Source organism: Molothrus aeneus, chromosome 3 (assembly GCF_037042795.1).
Source record: "Molothrus aeneus isolate 106 chromosome 3, BPBGC_Maene_1.0, whole genome shotgun sequence".
NCBI lineage: Eukaryota > Metazoa > Chordata > Aves > Passeriformes > Icteridae > Molothrus > Molothrus aeneus.
This window is the reverse complement of record NC_089648.1, coordinates 56097497-56112895: the sequence shown is the minus strand read 5'-3', so window position 1 is coordinate 56112895 and position 15399 is coordinate 56097497. Positions and strand designations below refer to the sequence as shown.

Below are 15399 nucleotides of genomic sequence, written 5' to 3'. Positions count from 1 at the left end.
TCCTCTTCCACTCAGAAGCACAGAGGCACTCAGGAACTCAAGGTTTGCACACAGAGGAATATTTGATACTGCTCAGTCACCACCCAGCTCTGTTCACCCTTCCTCTCTCCACAAGAAGTGTGCAACAAAACCTACACAAGCCTCTAGTTCTCACACCTCCCTGTGGAGAACAGACTTCCTCAATCTCACTCCACCTGCCACATTCCAGTCTCACCCAAAGCAGCATGTTAAAACAAACGCTCAGATGCTGCTTTCTTTTCTAACCCACAGGCAACTGAAGCCTCAACAACATATGAGCTGAGACCCCCATCAGCAGAAAATAAAAATGTTTTTCATTCCTAAAATGTACAATAAGAATAACAGCATCAAGTGCTCTAACATGCCATACTCCTCAGAGAAGATGCTACACTACATGCAGTTGCAGTTTGAATACAAATGCCATCTTACCAGTCATCCCAGAGAACTCTGGAGCCTGAATATACCTTTATTCATGCACTCAGCGATTCTGAAAGCCTGGGTGCCAACATTAACAGTTTGTTTGAAAAGCACTCATCGACCATAGACTAAAACCAAAGTATCTCTACTGTTAATAGAGAGCTGTGGGGAGAATGGCAGCTGACTAGCTGCTGTGCATTGGCATACAGATGAGAAACTTTCCTCCTCACCACATTCTGGCAGTTCAAGCTCAAGCAATTCAATGAAGAATCATAGCTGCTTTTAAGAGCTGTCTGCCAATGGCTGGCAAGATTGGCAAGCATGTTAAATCAGACTTCAGATCTGCAGATACTATGAAGCAGTCTGAAGAGATATTGCTCTTCAGAATGCTATTACTTTATTCTATTAGAACTTACAGTCAACCGTGAGAAAGCCTCTTGAACAGTACTCATATATTATTGTCTCATTAGCCAAAACACAAGGGCAACCTTGAAAGTGACAAACATGCATGAAAATAAATCACATGAACTCATGAAAAATACTGTTCAGAGCACAAGTTGCTTCTGACTGATGAAATCACGTGTACATGTAGAGGAATACGTCAGTTTCATATTTAGATCAGCATGCACAAGTCCGCCTCTCCTCAGAATACCAAGGACATCTGTGAACTCCTGAAGCTGACACCAGATTTCACAAGTGTAACCACACCAAAGAACTGCATGTAATTAGCTTCCTTTCCGTGTGGAACAACTTGAAGATGACACCCCAGACCCTTAGCAATACTCCCAAGATTGCATTACAAAGAGTAACCTGCCTCTGAACAAAGACCTGACATTACATCAGGCTAGGCTGAGTACATTTTAGAGCTGTAACTCAAGCTCTGTCCTGTGTTCAGTATTTACAAAGTCGTGCACAGCCGATACCCTGCCACAGGTAGATGCACTTATTGTACCAGAGGTAGCCTTGCATACTTTCACACTAGATTACAGTTAACTAGAGCGTAAGATACATTTCACTGTCCCATAAAGTCATTGTCTACAATCAGATCATGTTTTACCAAATCTCCCTAGTAAATCTGCAAAAAACCAAAGTTGTACACAGTTCCAAGGTGGGGGGGAGTAGGGGGAAATCTTTGCTAACACATCAAACTTTGCAACAGTTAAAAGATCATCCATTAACATGGTACTGAACTACCTACAAGACACTTACATACTTACCTACAGACAGATGGGTATTCGTCTTCGTGTCATACGCACAGACTGCACTTGTCCTTCCACACTCTTCAACACCAGAACAGAAATTTATTTTATAAAGCACCTCTTTGTCTGCATCAATTGCTTCCCAAGTGTAACTGAAAAGACAAAAATGCCTGTCAGTTGGTATTCAAATTGTCTGAATTGAATCTCATCTAGATACCAGTCCCTGAAATAACCAAGTTAAGGGCTAAGAGCACCACTAACTTAAATTCCTATTCATGTTCTAGATTTGTAAATGCCAGAAATAATTGCTATTTTGTTGGAACTAAGAGCAGAACAGATTTAGCCACTTGTGGAATGTAACATCGAGTCCATTTTTCCCTGTCTGGAACACCCAAGTATCCATTCTTCCCCATCAAATCTCTGTGAAGGCTACCCTAAGGATCATCACCTGTGATATGTTATCCTTGACAGCTCAATAAATTTCTCAGATGACTTTGGCAGGCTGGACACTACTGCACCTTAGTGTTCTGCCCAACAACAGTGGCAGAAGTGCAAAGTCTATGTGGAATAGAGCAGTAGAGTCTCCCAGCTTCAGGGTCAAAACTGGGGTTGAGAGTCTTACAGTATTCTGACCAAAAGATGCTAACAGTGCTTATTAGGGCCTAGCTGCACCTTTAGGCATTACATATATGTGAAAAACTGGAAACCAAGCAGGGCTATCCTCAAGACACCCAGTGAAAGATCACACTACCTAGCTACAGGCCTATCAGAAAGCCAGCTGTCTAAAAACTGGAAAAGGAACACGAAGCTCAGGTTAAATATAACCAGGAATAAATCCGAGTAACAGCGGAAAAAAAATGAAATGCAGCACAGTTCAGAGGCAGAGCAAGGATTCCTTCCCCTCACAGCAGGCAGTATGACTGCAGTGAAATGTGGTCAGTTGCATGACACAGCACTGCTCAGTTTTGAGGCAGGCCCAGGTCATCTAGTTTAGAGCCAGGAGCTCTTTAGACAGCCTGGCTTACTATCAGGGTGCTCTGGCCAAGCTCTGTTAAAAAAAACACAACTCAATAAATGTTTGCTGTCACCTTGGCTCAGCTATCCCTCTTCTGGCACTGGCAGCAGCCTACATCTTCTGGACACTTGATTTTTGCAACTTAACAGATTCCCCAGCTGCCTTTCTATTCCAAGTGGAAACTTCAGTAGGATTAATACACATTCATCAACACATCAGAAAACTGAGGACACTACAGGGACTTATTAGGCATTCCTGTTATTTAAAACACACAAAATTTAGTGCACCTATCTGACCCACAGAAGCATTTGTCTTAATGCACAAATCTCAGTTGATAAGAAGCTTCACCCATCAGGTTTTTTTGCCTTAATCTCTAGGGCATATGTGTTGCACCACTCAGCATTATCATACTCCAGATCCCCCCAGGAGGAGAAACCATTCCTGTTCAGCTCTGAACTTCAGTCCGTGGATGAGAAAGGGGCAACAACAGTTTATCTACTTTATTTTAAATTTTAAATCCTCTGAGAATTCCTCTCACACCCAATGCATCCCATATCTAATCAAAGAGCCAGCAGTAAGATATCACATACTTTTCCATTTTAATTACTGACTACGGGGCTCTTGGATTCCCTGTACTACAGCAGGGAATGTTCAATTCAGACTGCTGATGGCTGGAACAAGTTAGGAACAAATACAAGCGCATTCTCTGTGAACTAAAAAAAACAAAGCAAATCTTTATACATTAGCATAATATTATATTTGAGGCTTTACATCCTAATATAAGGGTCAAAAGGGTCCAAATATAAGGGTCAAGGTATTGAGTCATACCCAAAGCATCAATAAGTATGTATTCAAGGACTGTGTCTCTGTCAGTCCTAGACAAATACTTGCCATTATTCTTTCCTCATAAGCAGGCAGACCTGACCTTTTCATACTGATTAGTTCTCTCAGCTAGTCTGTTGCATTTCTGAAGTGGACAGAGGCAATATTGATGCAGGAGGATGATGAGAATTTAGCTACAGTACAGAATAACCAAAGTTCAGCAATGGAATAAAGCTTCTCAACACACAAAAAAAAGAAGAACCTGACTATCTTCAAGAGCTCTGAAAACAGCAAGAGATTAAAATCAAAGCTTGTTTTACATCCAGGATAAAATGCATTTCAATCCAAACCAAATTTCTTCACAGTGAAGTTCCAGAAAGTTAGCATTTCTCAAATTGAGAACTGAAAATTTCTGAAGGGCTTCAGTACTCTTTTTATTTTTTTTTTTTGACTGGTTTTGGAAGATGACAAAAAGGTAACATATAATACTAAGGCACAATGTTTTTGATCAATCTGGGGTGTTCTTCAGCGTGTTTTTGGTTTTTATAGAGACCTTGTAAGCTAAAATCTATTTGTGAATGGAACAAGAATTTAAGTCCTTCACACAACAGAATTATCACTCTGAGATTAAGGTTTTGCTTTTCCAGTTCCATGTTATGAAATAGAGGAAATAAGCATCTTCAAGTCAGTTCACCCACAGGCCAGAAGCAAAACAGAAACAAGATGTGCAGCTTACAGAACAGAAGCAAAGCAGCCACTGAAGCCAGACCCTCTGCCCTGTAACAGGCCCCTGGACAGGGAAGGTTGAGGAATCCTTCAAAACAGTCTGCACAAAAGAAATATGAAATCCCATGTTCAATCATGTTCCAAACCACAACTTCAGGGGCACACAGAAGTGAACATCTAGTGCAGTTTCAGAGTAGTATAACTTTCATAGATGTTACAGAGACTTCTATTTTTTCTAATGTGTAGGAGGAGCAAGGTAGGATTTATTCATTGTGAGTAACAGTAGCCCAGATGTAGCCTAAGCAGCTGTTCTCACAGAGGTGCAAAGTACTTTCACAGTAAAAGCAAGAATTATTCCTCACACAAGTAAGACTCCGGGCATTAAATCAGTACCTGCAAATAGTTTCAAGTTGCATGTGCTCTACTTTCCAGTAAGATACAAGCTGACCTCTGTACTGCAATCCATAATGGAAACAATCTGTTGGCAACCACACTGCCCATCCTGACCATGTGACATGGACTGGCTTCCTCCAGCCTGCTCAGCACTCACCTCCACCAGTGGTGATGCCTGATGTAATCACCTCTTTGCCAGGGCCAGAAGAAGTTATCTTGTTTGAAGGGCTTAAGCTACCCTGCTTCAATGCAGTTGAGCTAGTTAGGGAGCTGTTATATCAGCACCTTTAAAAAGCAACAGCCACAATGGTGGTGGTGGGGGGGGGCGTGATGCATCCTCTGATCCAGGGGGCTCAGTACAGATGCCATCTCACAGATTAAACCATTCAAACAGCCATTTCTGGAGCAGTTCAAGGTCAGGGCTCAAACATGCTGTCAGCCCTAAATAAAACTGTCAAACAGTTATTTTTGCTGAAACCACAACATGACGCTTGTTTTCTGATAAACCCAACTGCGAGCTATCCCACAATTAAGGGATGAAACACACACCCACGTCAATCCCCCCAGGGCAGGCTCTCCTGTCTCCTGCCAGCGTTGCTGGCCCAAGCACCTGACACAAGCTGGGCCCAGGGACTGTCCTCTCTCCAAAGTAACTCAGCAAAAACAACAGGTGCATGTGAATGTGTGTAGAGGGGGACTGAGCCTGGCCAGTTCCCCGTCTGGCTCACGGTGGTTTCTGGCCATGCACCAGCAGCAGGAGGCACAGAAGGAGGCAGGGCCAGCTCAGACCACTGTCAAAAGCAGTTGTGCAAGCAAGGTCCAAATGAGTTATTGGGAATAACCCTGCCTGCAGGTCAGCCTTTTCAGCTACCTAGCATTGTTCTTGAGACACTGAAGCAATCATATGAAAAAGAAAATTAATCTACTTTTTGGCAAGCTGCAACATCAAATGAGAGCTCTGTTTTTTTTAACAAATCAAAGAAGCAATATGAAAAAATAACATGAGAAAGGGAAAAGCAAGCCTAGTTTACTTTGTGATGAGAAGCTGAGGCACTGAAGTCAAGCAAGGTGCAAAAGGCTAACTCCTGTCACAGCAAGCGCATCCTGTGAAAAATGCCAATCACTTGTTTTTAAAATTTTAAAGGTTTAATAGTAATAAAATGGTTATAAAAATAGAAATATAATTACAGTAATAATAATTTGGACAATTTGGGTTAGGAAAATATGACACAATAGAAACAAAGAGTTACAGACATCTGGGTACCTTTTTCTGGGCAAAATAAGCCTGAAAAAGGACACCTGCTAACAAAGGATTAACCCTTAAAAACAATAGCATGTTGCATACTCATACACCTCATACACAATGCATAAATTCTATTCAAACACAGGATTCTGTCTGGTCATCATCAACTTCTTAATCCTAAAGGCATCTTCAGGGCTGAGCAAGGCAGGAAGAATTTCATTTCTTTTGATAAATTATTTTTTCTGAAAGATTTAGGTGTCTCGTGGCTGCTATTTCGGTGCAAGTCCTTTCTTTAAAAAAAGTATCTTACATAGCATAGTTTCTATTTTAACCTTATGTTATAACCTAAAACTATATTTAACACACAACTTAAAAATTAATACAGAATAACTTTCTAACATAACACATGTAATACTAATTTTAAAATTTGTGAAAAGCCAATCATAAAATATGCATTTTTCACAATCCCAATGCCAGAGCACTTTGAGGCCTGAGTGCTAGGGAACCACTTCAAATCAGCAGAGCACCAGAGAGACCACTGCCACCAATCCCCCACAACAGTTCAAGCTTTTTGGCTCTCAAAGTGTCACCCACGGGATGACTGCTGGAGGAACAGCGCACCCTGCTCCAAAGGGCTGTAAAGCACAGTCGCAAAGAATCATGTGTTCCCTCTCGGGGGAATGCACTGAAATAGCTCATTTTGCTGAGGGGGTGTTGTACAGACGACCTGGCAGAGAGACAAGGCAACCCACAGCCACAGAGCTGGAAAGCACATCCACATGTGATTATGCAGCCACACGATTTTGTGCCCAGATGCTTCTCAGCTATTAGAACACTGCAGAGATTAAACAAGTATCCAAAGCTCTTCACCAGCAGTTTCAACCAACACAATCTCGGGCAGACAAGATCCGGAACAATTTCCAGGATGGCCACTGTAAATTTGAAGCTTCAGCTTACTTGCCACAGAAATTACTATTAAATGTGACTAGCCTTTTCACACAAATGTGTACAGTAAAGAATCTCTATGTCAAAGCAAGCTCTCCTTACAGAAAATGAGAGCTTGAACAGTACAAAGTACAGCCATCATTATGCCTCAAGAGCTTTTTAATGCATCCCTATCCAGGCATAATTCTGCTCTAGCTCACCCGTCCCCTTTTCCAGCTGCCACGCACACTGTGTATCTTCAGGCAAGTTTTCTTGCGTGTGTATCATGCATGAGAAGCCTCAGTTACACTACAAGCTCTTCTGCTTTTTGCATCCAGAAGACATTTGGTCTTTCATGCTGCACTCTAAACCACATCTACTACACCATTTCAAAGAATGCTTAAGAAAAGGGGTAGCAACCTGGAGTTTAAGTAAGCAAGAGCTATAGGAGGAGGCTCATGTGCTGAGAAATCACACTCAGACACTACAGTGGCAGCTTCCCAGGCACACACACCCATTCACATCAGTATATAAGTCCAGTAATATCTTATTTATGACATCTCCCACTTCAATATGTCAAAGCACTTAATAGAGCTGAATGAGTGCACTCAAAGGTCACCTCTCTGTACTCAGCACGTGCTTCTTCACCAAGGCCAAGCTTGGGCTTTCAAGCAGCACAGATGAGCACAGTTGTGGTTTCACAACAAAGGCTGAACAGACAATGTTTTGAATGAGCAAAAGTGTAGGTACAGTCAGCTGTAGGAGTTGTTATTAAAAACTACACATTTAACATAAAATAGAATTGACTTACAACTCCAAAATTTGGAGTCTGTGTAATAGCAGTCTTGTGTTGTTCAGCAGTTTGAGATTCCCTTACATCCACAAGTCAAAAAATCATTGAAGTTATGCATCAGCTCCTATCCTTGCAAGGGGGCAAAAACATCACCAGTCATTAAATCACCTCTCATCCAGTATAGATTTTCAGGCAAAACAGCTCACAGAGGATGTAGTTTGTATTTGCTGCTCTACCATCACACTTAAAACATATTCTGCTTTTTCTTTAGAAAGAAAGGAAAATTACACATCAACTTTTGCAGTGTAATGTAGAAGGTGAACCCAAACTGTTGAGATTTCTTTTGAAGTAGATGGACTTAAATAACATGTCACAAAATTAACTCTGACTCCAGAATTTTTCCTGCATTGTAACGTGAAATATATAAGGGGAAGAAGAAAAACTGGGAGAGACCAAGCTGGCCAGTAACTTCCTATATCCAACCAGTTCCCTGTGCTCTTTCCCAGGTACTCATAAGGCAGCAATCCTGGAGAAACCTCTACACAGAAGATAAAAAAAGAATTCCAACTGCAAGTCACATGACAGCCACAGTCAGCTGTCGGAGCGCACAAGAACAAAGGAGAAAGCATAACAAAATCAGTGACTGAAGCCATGCCATTAGACAAAGTTTCAGGGAATGAAAGCTTTTCTTCTTTCCTAAGACCATCCAAGCATAGCAGCAGTAAGGCTACACAAAACAAACAATGAAAAGCTCCAACTCAAGTTTAAGTAGCCTCATGCCGCAGTTCTTGCGCAAAACAGTTTTGACACCTTTCCTCCTCCCTGCAAAACAGCTTTCTTACTCTTACTTAAAGGAGAGACAGTGCCCCTTCTAACCCCCAGCAATTTCCTTCTTTGCCCACCTTCTGACACTCACACACCAGACACAACAGCTGCTGCAGTTTCACCAGCCCTATTACAGCACACAAAACCCAGGGCGCTGTTTTCTTAACAGCTGTAAAACAAATAAAAACCTTGCTTTAAGCCAGTATAAAAATAGGTTGGTCAGGGACTTGTCCTGCACACCAACATTGTAACTTTTGGCTGGGAAATCCACCAGTAGTGTGTTTGCATTGCCTGCATCATTCCTCACTTGGTAAAGTTTTTTGGCAACTGTACCCAAGAAGAAACTTCACCACAGAACTCCATGGGGACTTCCCACCTATCAGAGCACAAGTTCTTATTTTTTCTTTTACCCATTATGGATTACTGGACATAAATCCTCCAAAGCAGTTTTTTCCCCACCACGGCACAACAGCAAATACATGTTTTTGAAGCAGTCCATCTTAAAAGGAAACCTGCTGATTGTGCTATCTACGTGCAAATTATTTCCACTTGCCAGTAACAAAATGAAAGCAGCTGAAGTAATTTGCATCCAAAATGAGACTGCATGTCTCTCCATAGGACTCTCAAATATTCCTCTAGTCATAGACACACAACAAAGCCAGAGAAAAAGGGAAAAAAACCAACAATAACAAAAATCACTCATCAGAGTAGCTAAATTCCCTCCAAAAGCTACACAATAGTGCCTTGATTCTGCAATAAGGGTGGTCATCTGACAAAACCACAACACCAATTTTTGCCACCTTCATGGGTTATTCTTGCAAGCCAACCCACATTTTCCCCCCTTTTTTCATCATTTAAAAATATCATATTGCTTATTATATCATATCCCAGATTCTGCCAGGTGGAGAGCCCATTCTCTCCAGCGATCCAACCTCTGCCCCTAGTGCTACATTCACCCTGCTACACTGGTGCTTCCACAGTGACACTGACTGAAATAATGTGTTCTTGTATGCACTCCGCATATTCTGGCTAAATAATTAAGAAATTAAGACTGGCAAGATATTGGTGCTATATTAAATTCACGGATGAAACTGGAGCAGAAAAATGTCATGACATGAATAATGGTGCCATTTGCACGTGCTAAGTTTCCCAAAGCTTTCTTAACTCACCTGTAAGCAACCGAATAGCTCATGGTGATACTTTTAGCAAGGAGCCAACTCTCAAGTGACATCCCTTCCAAACCAACACCACTTTGTGTTTTTCAGACTAGACCGACCACAGGCGCCTTGCAGAGCGCAAGCCTACCCATCCTCTCGCCCGCAGATTTCCTGTATCTGCAGAGACCCACACAGAGAGGTCCTGCAGGCAGCGGCCCCTCAGGCTCCCAGCCCTGCTGCGCCTTCGCCACGGACCAGCCTCGGCCGCACGCCCGGGGACACGGCCGCCGCTTCCCCCGGAGATTCCCCCCGGAGATCCCCGAAGGCCTGACCCTTCCCGGGACGGGCGAGCAATAGCCCGGGGGACCGTGCCCGCGCTGCCGAGTCCCGGTGCTGCGCTCCGCGGAGGGCAGGAGCGGCACGGGCACCAAGATACACCGCCCCCCCTCCCCGTAGCCCCCGGTACAGCCCTTCCCCAGCCGCCCCATCGCGTCCCAGCGGCCGCCTACCTGCACAGGTCCTGGTAGGAGTCGGGGAGCGTGGCGGCGGCAGCCGCGGCGACAGGCGGGAGCAGCGCCAGGAGGGCGCCGAGCAGCAGCGAGGCCATGGGCGCCATGGGCCGGGCTGCCCCGGGACGTCAGGCGCCGCTGCGTCATGTGACCGCCGAGCGCCCCGGCCATGTGACCGCCGCCGTGCGCGGACACGGCGCTCATGTGAGGCGCGCCCCCTCCCCCCGGGCCGCGCGGCGACAGGGGGACACGGCGACAGCGGGGACACGGCGACAGGGGGGCACCGCGACAGCGGGGGCACGGCGACAGCGGGGACACGGCGACAGCGGGGACACGGCGACAGGGGGACACGGCGACAGCGGGGACACCGCGACAGGGGGGCACCGCGACAGGGGGGCACGGCGACAGCGGGGACACGGCGACAGCGGGGCACGGCGATAGCGGGACACCCGTGTCCTCGGGGCTGCTGTCCGGCCGGCTGAGGAGCGCAGGGGCCCGGCCGGTGGGGCGCGCCGCCAGCGGGTTGCAGCGTCCCGGAGCGAGTCCCGCTGAGGGCAACAAAGGTGAAGGGACCCGAGCAAGTCTTAACAAGGACAGGCTAGGGGAGCTGGGCCTGGAGAAGGGATCTCGTCAATGTCTGTAAGTGTGTAAGGGGGAGTGCCGAGAGGGTGTTCCAGGCTCTCCTTGTGGTGCCCAGCAGTAGGACAAGAGGCTGAAACTGATTCACAGGAAGATCCCGCTGAACACCAGGAAGAACTTCTTTACTGTGCGAGTAACCACGCACTGGAACAGGTCTCCCAGAGAGAGTGTGGAGTCTCCCTCACTGGAGATTCCCTCACTGGAATCACCTGTACGCATTCCTGTGCCATGGGCTCTGGGACCACCCTGCTTGAGCAGGGAGGTTGGACCAGATGACCCACTGTGGTCCCTTCTGACCTGAACCACTCTGTGATTCTGTGGCTTGGTGCTTGAGTCAAAGAAATGCTGTTTAGGAAACGTTAAGTGAGGTTTTAAATAAGTTATTCAAAATGTACAGCAAAATCTTGTGAGAGATCAGGAGACAAAACCCATTAGGGACAAAGGCTGAGGAGGCAATGACAGTGGTTAGTTGTCTGGCTGCAAGAATTATTACTGCAGCAGGGAGGCTGGTGTGGTGTGGAAATTGCCCCCGTTTCAGCAGAGGGCAGGAGGGGAGGCTTGCACAAGGCAGCCACAGCCTTGTCAGCAGGAAGTGAAACACACACTGTCCTACCTCCACTGCCTCCTGGCCTACAGAGAAAAGTGACCCAGCCTGGAGCTTGCATAGTTATCTCCAGAATTTAGCAAATTTTAACTGCAAAGTAAAGATTCAAGAAGGAATTCATTAGTAAATTTTTATGGAAGTGCAGTTAAGAAGAAAAGCACCTTTGAGAGTGGTAAGTGGCATAAGGGTGGGAGAGAGAAAGAAAACTGAAAGTTACACTCATTAAACAGACAGCTGTCTTCTGTGAAGAAATCCTGTTCTCTAATAATGAATACTTTCCAAAAGCCGTTTGCACAAAAAAAAAAAAAAAAAAAAAAAAAAACCAAAAAAGGCCTAAAACTGAAATAGTTTTTCTTGCTCCATTCCCTAGCATCCATGAGAATGAGGCAGCACTGAAGATCTGCCTCTCAGGCAGTTCAGCATGGTTCCAGGCTGCTGTGATCTCCTTCTCCTCTCTTTTCTCTCAGATAGAGCCCAGCTCTCTGGTAGCATTAGCTCTGCAGCAGGGCAGGCAGCTGCCTGAAGGTGCTGCCCTGGCTGAAAGCTGGCACACTATTCTGATTGTTTTGTGCAGGTTTGCAGCTGAACCTCTCACCTGACTTGCTAGGCTCACTGCATATCTGCACAAACACCAGCAGCAGCTCCAGAAGGGGCAGAGGAACTGCAGAAAAAGAACTATTAAAAGGGACTGAGTAAATGCTATTGTCCTCTGCAGTTTTCTACTGCAATATAATGGATTATTGTCAATTCTTTGTCTTTTATTTTAGCCTTCAGTGGATTCCTGAAAGTTCTAAATCTGATTACCCAAGAATCCCTGTTGTCTGCTTTTAAGACTCCAGCCTGTATAAAGAGAAGCTTGATGACACCAACTCAAAGGCTCAAAAAGACAAAACAAAAGCAGTTGACAAAAAGAATACCAAGTTTGTTAATTTCTGGGGTTATGTTTCTTAAACTTTGCTGCTCTGCTGGCAGGACTAGCATCACTCACTTTCCACAGAGCAGTGCAAATAGAAGAGACTTGGTGGAAATCCTGTCTCTGCTTACCAACTTGAATTAAAAATGTATCAGCCAGGAAATTCACTGCAGACAGCAGAGCAGGCAGACATTCTGTAGCTGCTGATCCTATTAGCTACCCAGGTTTCTGCAAATAGGGCTTTATCCCTGAAATTTTCTTTGTGTAGATTTAAGTACCTGAATACCACTGAAGACAATGTGACATCTCACCTTGTAACATTAAGAATACATATAAATATTGCAGTGTCAGGGCCTGGTAGTGCAGAAACAGTTAATTTCAGTTATCTGGTAAGAGCTAACTCAAAGTTGTTTACTGACAAAAGAATGAAGAAGTTTAGAGTGGCATTCTTCACTCTTTGTACTGCTATAAATGCTTAGGCCTCTGTATTTGCACAAGACTTCAGAGCAGTTTCTTTGCATACAGAGGAAAGTATGTGAACAGCTATCTAGCAAGAAGGAAAGAAATTGACATACCTGGGGGCAAAATCCCAGTTAGAAAGGAAAAGGAACAGACCAGAAATTCTTCTTTCATCTGCTGTGCTAATACATAAACATCAACCTAACAATGAACCAGTGTTGCAACACAGCAAGGGTGCTGCAGAAATACTGAAATACACAATGTAAGTGCAAATACCTTTAAAATAAAATGAAATGAAAGTTTGCAAGTTCCAATCATGTGACTGTTTCCATTTACTACATATTTTCCTTAGCCTTTATAATCTGGTGGATGCAGCAGTTCTCTCAAGATTCATGGATTTTTTGCCATGTTTCAAGCTAGCTACGTGCAATAGAAATTGTCAGGACCTATGTGTCAGTCATTTTTGTATCCTAAACTATTTTGCAAATAGCCCATAGGAATATGTCATTCTGAGTGTGATTTATAAATAATAAAGTAAATATTTACCTCCCATACTTAATCATACTGGCATCTCAGCTAACCATGTACCATGACAGAGTGTTAAAATATTCTTAAACTATGTAATTGTCCTAATCTTACCTTTTCCTTTCCCTCAGGAGAAGTTCAGCACGATGGCTGTTAGTTATATGGAGTAAATCCCAGTACACCTGAAAGTCTTGCTGCAATTTCCATGTTGTGGATGGTTTTCAGTAGGCACAGTGTCATGAATAAGTGATGGATACACGGGCCCTCCAGGATTCTTCTTTTCCTCTTGCCAGGTGTCAAGTGTCGCATCATTTTTTGTTCTTCTGACTCAGAGTCTTGCTTCATGTGGCCACCATCAGCTGTGCAGGTCAGGCAGGCTGAGAGGCAGCTCACTTTTACTGCTACTGTCTCAGTTCCCTTTAACACTCATATCTGATCTCTAATTTTTTTCAGTAATTGGAACAAAAAAATTTTCAGCATCCAGAGCTGTTTTTACATTTGATCGTGGGAAATTCCTTATCCTGTGAGGTCTGGAGAGTTTCTTTCTATCTGTCTGTAAGCTACATTATGTTGAAGTAATTACTTTTATACTTCATGGAAACTTCATAAGGCTCTTCCGTGGAGCTGTGCAGTTTTTCAAAAAGCACAGGTGTGCCACTCACTGGGCAGTTTATTTTTCTTTCCTGTTCTCTTGCTTGCTGTTCTATACTTCAGTCTTCTAACATTACTCCCATTGCCATTACTTCTAAATGCTCCTTATTCTTTTTGCTGCTTGTTTCTGATGCTTCCTACTTCTTTCTGTTCTACGTCTACTCTCCTTAGCATTTTTAAAGGCAAGCTCTCGATAAGAGCTACCTTCTGATTTGTTCTGATGAGTTACCCTGCTTTATAACAAAGAAAACCAGTCCCTGATGACCTTGTTTTGCAGACTTAAGTTTAGGCTTCCCAAAGCAGTTAGGGAGATAATGAATGACATTTCCTAATCTAGATGGTACTGTTCAATGCTACCGTAAAAGAACATCAGCTTTGTCTGAACACTTTATGTGAAATCTTTGTCTTGTTGGGAACATCCTTACGTGCTGTACTCAGTGTTTGCACTGAAAAGGGCCCTGTTTTGTGCTGTGGCTTAGGAGTTAGTGTTGATAATATAGAGGTGTTTTGGTTATTGCTGAGCAGGGCTCACACAGCATCAAGGTCTTTTCTGCCTCTCACCCCCCCACCACCACCACTGAGAGGGCTGGAGGTGCTGGGAGGGGACGCAGGCAGGACAGCCAAGCCCAAGTGACCACAGGGATATCCCACACCACACAGCACTGTGCTTACATGTGGAGCTGCGGGAAGAAGGAGGAAGGGGGGATGTTTGGGGTGACAGTGTGTGTCTTCCCTAGTCACTGTTCCACATGATGAAGCCGAGCTTTCCTGGGGATGGTTGAACACCTGCCTGCCTGTGGGAGCAGTGAATGAATGCCTTGTTCACTTTGCTTGTGGCGTGCCTTATGCTTTCCCTATTTAATTGTCTTTATCTCAGCCTGGAAGTTTTCTCACTTTTACCCTTCCGGTTCTCTCCTGAAAGAGAGAGCAAGTGGCTCATGGGGATTGGTTGCCAGCTGGGTCTAAACCACAGCACTAACCTAGTGCAATGCCTGAAGCTGGAAACAGCTGTGGATCCTCGGCTGGAAGAAGTGCAAGCTGGTACAAGATGTGTAAAGATCACCCTTTTTACAATGGCAAAAACCTGCAGATGTCTCATGCGGAGCTGAAGTGAAAAAATGAATCATCTGGAAGTCTTACTGCTTCATCATGTTTTATTTTTATTGTAAGACCATAGGCAACATTTCTTTTTCTATTTCAGTAGTTATTTCACCTAATTCAGTAGTATTATGTAAGAAAATATGTTGTCATCTGTTCCTTCTTGATTGTTACAAGGTAGCTGATAAATTTCTGGTTTGCTGTATTTTTCCTGGTTCTTTGTAATGGGAAATTTCAAAGAAAAACAAATTCTTCTTTCCCATGTAGCTGAAGGGCACTGAAATCAAAATGATATTTTCAGCATCACACTTAAAAAATAACAAACTTCATACACAGCAGAGAAATTTAAAAAAATTGTTTCATTTAAAGCATCAAGGCTCAACCTACATTTTCTTTCTTCCTAGTCCTCTCAGGGATAAAGAACTGAGCAATAAATTTCTTGCATAATATGATATTTGTGAAGGACTAA

At 43.9% G+C, this 15399-nt stretch overlaps 1 protein-coding gene across 1 annotated transcript in view; it reads right to left on the bottom strand.

Annotated features, from left to right (window-relative positions):
• Positions 1 to 10150, bottom strand: part of IGF2R (insulin like growth factor 2 receptor) — a 56758-nt gene extending 46608 nt beyond the window's left edge. The window contains exons 1-2 of the mRNA XM_066546985.1: positions 10042 to 10150; positions 1653 to 1786 (exon numbers count right to left, since the gene is read on the bottom strand). Of these exons, the coding sequence (XP_066403082.1) occupies positions 1653 to 1786; positions 10042 to 10148 (241 nt within the window). The 5' untranslated portion in view covers positions 10149 to 10150. The remainder of the gene's footprint in view (positions 1 to 1652; positions 1787 to 10041) is intronic.
• Between the last annotated feature and the right edge of the window lie 5249 nt (positions 10151 to 15399).